General features: G+C 32.7%; 1 protein-coding gene across 1 annotated transcript; it reads right to left on the bottom strand.

Annotated features, from left to right (window-relative positions):
* Positions 1-8,661: 8,661 nt before the first annotated feature.
* Positions 8,662-9,357, bottom strand: LOC132633993 (uncharacterized). Its single transcript, XM_060350329.1, has one exon. The coding sequence runs from the start codon at positions 9,300-9,302 to the stop codon at positions 8,766-8,768; it is 537 nt and encodes a 178-aa protein (XP_060206312.1). The 5' UTR covers positions 9,303-9,357; the 3' UTR covers positions 8,662-8,765.
* Between the last annotated feature and the right edge of the window lie 256 nt (positions 9,358-9,613).

Below are 9,613 nucleotides of genomic sequence, written 5' to 3' on the forward strand. Positions count from 1 at the left end.
ATTCCCTTTTTATTTCTGTTGCATTTTCGTTGTTCTGTGTTGTGTTAGTTTATTGTTTCATAATTCAAGTATGTTAGTTTTAGTTAAGTTATTCTAGTTTGATAGATAAGTCCGTTTCTGTGTTAGTATGTTTATGTAGTAAAACATGTTTATGTAGGATAATTTAGTTTGGTCTATTTAAGTATGTAAACAACTCTTCTTTATTTAGTTAATTTCTGTTTTAGCAGTCAAGATGTGTTCCTGTGTTTATATGCCAAGTTCGATTCAGGTTTAGTTAAATATGTTTCTGTGTTAGCCTGTTTATGTGGTTAAGCATATATGGTATGGTTTGTTGAAACAGCTGTGGTGGTATAGATATGATCATTGACTTAGTGAAAAAATGATATATATTGCTTTATTTGGTTGCTGAAATAGTGATCGTAATCGAAGAAGAAAGATCTTCCTGTTTTGCTAGCCAATGGAATTGCTTAGTTTGTTTAAATTAGTTTAATCCGATAAAGTGGTAAGCTTATAACTGTGAGCATGAATATTGTTTTAGTTAGTTATAAATAATCAATTATGACCTCCATTTGTTTCGGCCATTAGCTTCGATATGATTGATTCTCGAATGATGTTGTTAGTTAATCAATTATTGTTGTTAGTGAGCTAATCACAATTAGTTAAGATTATGAGGATTAAGGAAATGACCTTTTGGACCATAAGGAGTCCATCATCTATATCTTCTGTTTAGTTCTTGTTTAGTTTAAGTTTAGTATGTTTTACTCTTTAGTGGATAATTTGGTCCTGTATATCAATTTAGCCTAGTCTTATACATCTATTATGTTAAACAGGGTTTAGTTTAACTTGTTTGAGCCAAGCCTGTTATTTACAAGTGTTATTTCAGTTTGGTTAAGCCCTCTTGTGAGGGCATGATTGTTGTTAGCATCTAGGTTAAACTATGGACCTAGAATTTACTGATAATGATGTTTGTCTATTGCCATGTCCAAATATGATTTAGAAGCCTGCCAAGTATATTGATATAGTTAGCTTCATCATGCTTAAGCTGTCTTGTTGGCTATTTGCATTTGATTTCTTACTCCTAAAATGTTGGTCACATGCTGTTTGGTTTAATCCACCCCAATTAAATATGCTTTTATGTGCAAGCTTAGTGTGTTCGTGTGGCAGCTATACTAGATGAGTAATGTCCCTCTGCCTTAGTTAATGCTTAACAGCTGGGATCTCTTTACTTGTTTTGACCCTTGTTCATTGCCCTTTTTTAGCTGTATTGTGTAGTCCTGTCAAGATCTTATATGGTTCATGTATTATGCTAGAGGCATTCTGATGGCGTGACAAAGGGGAATAATACTAGAAACATCTTGGTAAATTGAAAGCTAGCCTGCCTTGGATCATACTTGACCAGTGCTATGTTCTGTTAGTTTAGAAGTCTGCTCATATACTAAGGGGACCTAGGTTCATATGATTATTGATCTTGTTGATTGTTTTGGGTAAAATATCACTATGTATGCCCACCCTGTCTAAATGTATGTCCAACATGCTCCCTGATTCTTTTTTTTTTCTCTTTCCTTTTTGTTACAATCAGACCAGTATACTAAATTATGGACCTAGAGTTTATTGATAATTGAAGCATGCTTATACTTGCTCAGAGCATAGGTTTAAAATCATTTGTGACCCCTACTTGGTACACTAGTTTGTTTGTCATCTTACTATGCTATCTGAATTGGATACTGCCCTCATTCTATGCTATGTGTGATAAAATGGACCCTCTTATGCCTATAAGGCTTAAAAACAGCATCCTTAAGGCTAAAATGATTGCTTACTTGGCTTAATAGTGGCCAGAATCTTTATGTGTCCCTTCCGATGTCTGTTTTAAGCTACGAGGCCTGTGTCATTTAGCTTATTGATGTTTCAAAGTCACAAATCTCGGAAATGGTATATATGAAAGGGTTTACTCTATTGAATATGAGCCTTCTTTCTCAAACCTGAAGCTATAGGTTGCCCAGTTCCAAACGTTGCTAGATTAACTGATACTTGTTTAAAGTCATACTTTGGCCCAGAAGTCTGTTAAATGTCTCAACCTTGTTAGTTCTTATATATATTTGATCCTCTAATGGATTGTTTTGTTTACTTACGCATGAGATATCTGTATGTTTCTGATTTAAATATACCTGTAAGTCTCTGTGGTTTGATATCAGTCTCTAGAAAACTTTGTTGGTCCTGCATATGCATGAATATTCCCATATACCTCATTCGAATTTCTGCCTATGATGTACACCTGTATGCTTGTCTGTTTTATTCTGTGTGTTCTGAATTATTTCGAGTGAAATATAGAGTGCTGGACTGCTACACTTAGTTAAGGGTTTTGAAAGTTGTTAAGTTGTTAATAGACTGTTGCATTTAGTCAATGTTCTATGGAGTGTTGGGCTGTTGTCTTCCTTGTCCCTGAACTGCCTTATAAAATTAGGCAATGAAGGGTCAGATCCGTAAAGCATGTTATGTTTCAATTCCACATGATTAGGCAGTGTTTAATCTTCCTCATTTCGGGTTATACCATCGGATGTATGTCAACTAGTTGGTGTGCTTAATCTCTGTTAACTTGTCAAGAAGTAAAAGGGGTCATATCTATAAGGCATGTTGTGTTCCTGCCTGTTCGATTTTTTTTATGTCTTTACATTGCAAGCATGTTGTATTTGATAGTCTGTATACATGAGGTATGCTTAATTACATACCGCATATACGTGATCTGCTTTGAGTGTATGTTTTACATGTTGATCTTATTCATCTGATTATATCCTAATCCTTTTTTTTCTTTCGTTTTATGCATGATCACCGTATACGAGTCCGAGAGACTCGTTTCTTCTCCCATATTCGGAGTTGGGCTAAAAGCCCAACGAAGTCTTCCGAGTCATTCTCTGTCCAGCTCATATCCGCGGCAAGAAATAGAAAGAAAAAAAAACAGATTTTGGGCTGAGCCCAAATAGCATGACCAGTTCTCAACAACATTAGAAATGGGCTGAGCCCATTCCCAACAGCAGCAGCCCAGATCCACAGCAATATAAAAAGCTGTTGGGCCGAAGCCAAACAGCAAATAGATCCAACAGTCCCAAAACGGGCTGGGCCCATTTGATTTATTCTTTCTTATTTCATTTTCATTTGATTTGTATTATGTGACTAACCTTTTACTTTGTTTTGTTTTCCTGATTTAGATGAACTTTAGCGAATTTAGTGGGTTAACTTTAGCATATTGGGTAGTGAATTTAGGAGAAAAACTCACAATCAATCTCCCATAAATTTCATTTTCTTCTTTTTTATATTAAAGTTATTTACAGTATCTATAATATTTACTCCTAGAATAATTGATGGCATAAATTCATATTTTGAGTTAAAGGAATCATATTTTATTCTTATTATCTTAATTTCAAAATCACTAATATGCAAATATAAATTTCAGTATATTTTATAAATCACTCTCCAAATTTCGAATTAATCACACATATTTTAGCTAAGTCAATAAGAGTCAATATAAAAGAGAAAGAAAATTCACTCCATTTGCACAATATTGTATTTCCTGCAAGCTTCATTTTAAAAATAGCATTTTTATTTAAACTTTAGTAACATTTACAGTTTATTTTAAATAGCCTTTGAGGTCTCTTTTTGTGCAAATTGTCTACAAGTCTTTTCTTTTAAATAGCATTTTTATTTAAAGTCTTAGCTTATTTCTTAAGTCTTATTTTAAGCAACATTCTTATATTTTCCTTAAAAACCTTAGCAATATTTCCTAACCCTTTTTCTTGAAATTTAAAGCACCTTATTTAGCATTAATTCATTAACCTAAGTTTGGCCGGATAACCGTAGTTAACGGATTCTAAAGGATGCCTAACCCCTTCCCTTTAGGATAATATAGAACTCTTACCTAAAATCACATTGGTTAAGCAGACTATTAACAGAGGTTTAGTTTTAACTTTGCCTTAGTTAACATCTAGGTGTCCTAATTCACCATTAAATTAATTAGGTGGCGACTCCTTAAAACAAAGCAATATAGGAATCTCCAATATGTTGTACTCCGCTTCAACCCGGTTAAAATGAGGTATAACAATACTAGCACTAGTGGGATTGGCTCCCTAAGAAAAAGAATTACACTAGATCTTGGCAATGACACTCTAACAAGCTCAGCAGGGGAGCATGTCTCGTTTTTGTCGAGCCTGATTATCTTGTTAGAAAAATATTATTTTCTATTTAATATCTCAAAAATAAGTTACCATATTCTTTATTCTTTACTAGCCATTAATCACCTCACTTCTATTAGCCAATATTAAAAATAATAAAATATAATTATTCTTGAATTCCTTTCCTAACGTTGCAAAACGGTTTTATAGATTAAATCTGGTCATTTGACCAATTGCCTTTATGATCTTTTATGGCATTTATTATTCTTAAATCTTTGTACAGCAGAAGATTAGAAGTTAGCTCTATATATATAACATTATGGGTTCATCTGTGGTAGAAGAAAAAACATAGAAAAATATACTTCTTCTCATTTTGTATTGTTGAGTTTTCTATGAGAGACATAAACATATTTTTCCTTATAGTTTATAGTGTGTTGGGTTTTTTACCTTGTGAAATCTTTGTTAGATTCTTGCTCCTAGTTTTGTACTAGAAGAGCTTGTTGAATCCTGGGGATACACCCATACCGGGTGAAATATCCTTAAGGAAAGTGTCTTAATTGACATGCCTCAAGCTATCAAGAATTTCTTGCAAGGTTTTTGATCAAGTATTTTCCGACAAGGTTCGTGATCAAGTATTAAGAGTTTCTACAAGTGTTCGTGATCAAGTATTTTCCGTAATATTTCCAACAATCTTAAGGATATTTCACACTCTATTAATTCTTACGGAAAATAGAAAGAGAATAACTTAGTGCAATCTGTCTAAGTTCCAAGTATGTTTCTGAATTATATTATGATGAAAATATATGTATAACTATCCAAAAGGAAAGTAGTAGTGATTTTGATATGATTAATTTATACTTTTATTTGAGACTTTTAAGTTGTGATTGGATAGTAAAAATTATAATGGGTTATTTATAATAATGATGTTTTACACGTTTGAGATTTTGTGCTAACAATTTTTGTATTGGATAATGTATAGGCTCTGAAAATAATCATTGCTTCTTTCGTGGTCATTTGAGTCAACAAAATGTTCAATATTTGAATTATAATTGGTTTCTTTACTCACAAATTCAAGACTTTTATTTGGAGATAAAGGCTCTAAACTATGTTAAATTTTTGGTTAAAGAGTTTAAGTTGTCTTCAATTCTAAACAAATTTGAGTGTGTGGATCTGTGTATCACCGTATGTGATTATTGATTCTTTGAGGTGGAAGAATGATTAATTTATTATGGCTTATTGGAGTATTATAAATATGTATAGAGCTCTCCTCTTGTTATATATATTTGAAATGTTTAGACATGGTTTATTGAAGTATTTTACATAATATAAATTACGAGACTCACTAATCGTGAAGGGTGTTGTCCTTCAATTATTTATTTACACAACTATGTCTCCATGATGTATACTTGGTGAGTAAAATGTTTTAGCTCAAAGAAAGAGAAAAAAATTGAGATTGTCAATTATTCTGGATGATTTCATTTGAATGATCTTTCATAGAAATAATATTGTTTGGGTCTATGGGAAAATATTGTCATCGTGTTACTAATATAGAAGAGAATTTGGAGAAATGATAATCCCGCTAAGTAAAAATAAATTTGACTAAGCGGATGATATAATTATTGTGGTCATTTCTCTATCGAATCTTGTGGGTGAGACATTAGATGTTAGACGATTTTGGTACTACTAAGCATCTTTGTGCTAACAAATAATTTTGTGGTTTAAACCCAAGTGGAAGAAGAAGAGTGATGTATTTATCTTGGTGATTCAAGAACTTGGGTAGTACTTTTTGAAAAGGAATTTTTTTTCTTAAACTCACATTTAAAAAAGAAATAAATAAATAAATAAATATATATATATATATATATATATATATATATATATATGGAGTGAAGGTTATTTGAGTATAATATGGTTGTGTTAATCAAAATAATATTTTGTGAGCAATAGATATTTTAACCATAGTTTATTTGTGATTACTATTTTTTTAAATAAATGACGAAGATATTAGTATCGACACCTATTTTTTTTATATTGATTTCTTATAATGTTTATTCTTGATAACGTGGTGTGAGTAAATTTTAAATAATTACTTGAGTGAAATTATATTATTAACTTGTTATTTATATGATGAATGTCTTATGAGAAATTACTAATACTTCTTATTATTATGAAAGTATTATGCCTTATCATAAAATATTTGAAAATGTGGGGGTTACGATGTCTTATGAGTTATGAAAATATTATTCCCTTATCTTAAAATTTTGAAAATGTGGGGGTTATGTGTCTTACTAGAATTATGTTGAGAGAATTTTTTAAAAGATAATATTTTGCTTGGTATTATTATTCAAAGGGTTTTTGAAAACAATGTTTTGGAAAGAAGCCATTGATGATGAGATCAATTCTATTTTTGGAAAATAATATTTGAGAGATAACATGAATCATGGTATTAAATGGATTTTCCGTTGCATTAGAGAAATAGAATGATGATATGGATCTTTGATTCAGATGAGACAAAATTCACTAGAAACTATGTGTTCACATTTCGTGGAGGTGAAATAACCAAACAAAGTATAATTACTATATAGATAATGATATCTGAACTGAGGCTTTGGAGTTTGTTGGTTATGAGGCTGAGTGGTTAAGAAACTACTTAGCATGTATTAAATTGGAACAAAGTCAATATTATTTGTGTCGACATAATTAATGTGATAAAGCAGCTACTAAAAGATGAAACTATAAATTATGTGAAGTCTGAGGTGAATTTGGCCGATTCACAAGACTAAAAGAAACATCGAGGGGAGTGAAACTTTTGTCAATTGAGAAGATTAACAATGATGGTGACCCAACCTATATGATTGGAGATCCCATGAATTAGGTTCATATAGGTAATAACAAGTCATTAGTTGATCAACAGTGCAGTATTAAATTATGTCTCTTCCTATGGTGTGTGAATATAGTGCAATACTGCAAGGCAAAATGAGGTTGAGTTAAACTCTTAATCCAATTCATATACTTCATAGGTGGTATATTGCTCTGCATAATACACTTGATGATTGGAACTATATGAGTGTGGAGTGGTACCGCTCCTATGAAATTGTGACGGATTTCTAGAGCACTCATGAATACCAGGACACGCACATGGCCTCTTAGCGCAAAACTGCGATAACGACAAAGATTGTGCGAGTATAATGTGATAGAATAAGACCCTAGGCTTACAAAAGAATTCTGGTTCATAGAAATTCTAAACTTCACCAATTGTTCTGTAAGTTAATTCTTGTTTTATCTAGGTCTAGTTCATAGTTTACGAAACACCAGATTCGACGCATTGTACTCTTATGTGAAGACCCTTCGACGCATTGTACTCTTATGTGAAGACCCAGCAAAACTTTTTATTTTATTATTTTTGAGATATATGGGGGATTGTTAGAAAAATATTATTTTCTATTTAATATCTCAAAAATAAGTTACCGTATTCTTTATTCTTTACTAGCCATTAATCACCTCACTTTAATTAGCCATTATTAAAAATAATAAAATATAATTATTCTTGAATTCCTTTCCTAACGTTGCAAAACGGTTTTATAAATTAAATCTGGTCATTTGACCAATTGCCTTTATGATCTTTTATGGCATTTATTATTCTTGAATCTTTGTACAGCAGAAGATTAGAAGTTAGCTCTATATATTAACATTATGGGTTCATCTGTGGTAGAAGAAAAAACATAGAAAAATATACTTCTTCTCATTTTGTATTGTTGAGTTTTCTATGAGAGACATAAACATATTTTTCCTTATAGATTATAGTGTACTGGGATTTTTACCTTGTGAAATCTTTGTTAGATTGTGGTTCCTAGTTTTGTACTAGAAGAGCTTGTTGAGTCCTGGGGATACACCCATATCGGGTGAAATATCCTTAAGTACATGTCTTAATTGACATGCCTCAAGCTTTCAAGAATTTCTTGCAAGGTTTGTGATCAAGTATTTTCCGACAAGGTTCGTGATCAAGTATTAAGAGTTTCCTACAAGTATTCGTGATCAAATATTTTCCATAAGATTTTCAACAATTCTATGGCATGGACGTCTTTGATTGGATTTAGATCATATAAGTACATCATGTTAGAATTGAGAAATTATATGGCTCGGAACCTTGTGGAGCTTGGAGCCCGGGAAGCTCTAAAGGTAAGCCCAAGTCGAAAACACAGTGGGGGTTCTCAAGCTTAAGAGAGGAGACAGTTTTGCCGTTGTTAGATTGTATGGCAACGTGAGCTAACGTCAACAGAAAAGAGGAGAAGACGGAAGGCTTTATTCAAAATCTATTGTCCTAGATTTACAATTGTGTGAATCTGGTTTTGGTGCAACATCAAGAGCTGATAAAATTGGTGTGTTTCTGGAAAGGGTGGGGGGATTTATCATCGATTAACTATAGAGCTCGAAAAAGTTTGTCATTTCGGGTTTATCAAAATTTCTCCTCCAGTATATATCTCTGTTAGTTCTGAGGGATCTGAATTGTTCTACATCAAATGTCTTCCAATAACTATTTACAATTCCAATCTACTAAAGTTCTCTAAACAGACTAGCATAGCTGTTATAATCTATCAAGATTTAGGCTTCAATCATTCTTCTTCGAGGAGATTTTACTCTGTATACATGTTCTTCCCCAGTGCATTTATCTACTTTAACGATCCAGTGTCCTCTATTTTCCGTTCCCCGATCAGTACCCTTTTTCGCCTTTGCAGCTACTTTGGTCAGCAACAGCCCTTCTCCTATAGGCAACAATTGTGTCCGCAAAGGGCTGCTCCTCCACGACTCCTTACGAAAAGCATTGTACCCCAAAACAATGGCACTTTTATCCCTACTGCTTTTTCGCAACGATCCAAGAATTTCCTCATGATTTTGAATATTACAATCCACAGCTATGAAATCAGCATCTTTGTAGTAATTTGGCAGCAGCATCTGTAGAGTATGAGTGTTCGCAACAACAAACTCAAGGTGACTAGAATTCGTGCGTAGAGCCATTTTGGAGAGATGTAATTCTTCTATGCCCCGGAGGATGCAAATGACTCGTCCTCCGGTTTGTTGAGCTGCAGCCACCAGGGCAAGGGTGGTAGAATCTGCAACATTGGCGCATGCAACCACCATTATTTGTGCATTATTTCCTGCTGCGAGCACAGAAATAAACTCCGCCCCATTTGGTTCTGTAGCTCTCTTTCCCTGAATCAGATGAAAATAATATTAACAACAAATTCAAGAGAAAAAAAGAATCATTTCTTAGAAAAATCTGAAACATATACAATTAAACCTCTTTATAATAGCCATTCTTGTAACAATATTTCACTATAACAATCATGTTTTCGGTGAACTGATCGTTCATGTTATGTTATATTATATGTTCACTATAACAACATTTCATTATAACAACTAAAAAATATCAGGACAAACAATACGGTTAT

This window comes from Lycium barbarum, chromosome 3 (genome assembly GCF_019175385.1).
Source record: "Lycium barbarum isolate Lr01 chromosome 3, ASM1917538v2, whole genome shotgun sequence".
NCBI classification, from domain to species: domain Eukaryota; kingdom Viridiplantae; phylum Streptophyta; class Magnoliopsida; order Solanales; family Solanaceae; genus Lycium; species Lycium barbarum.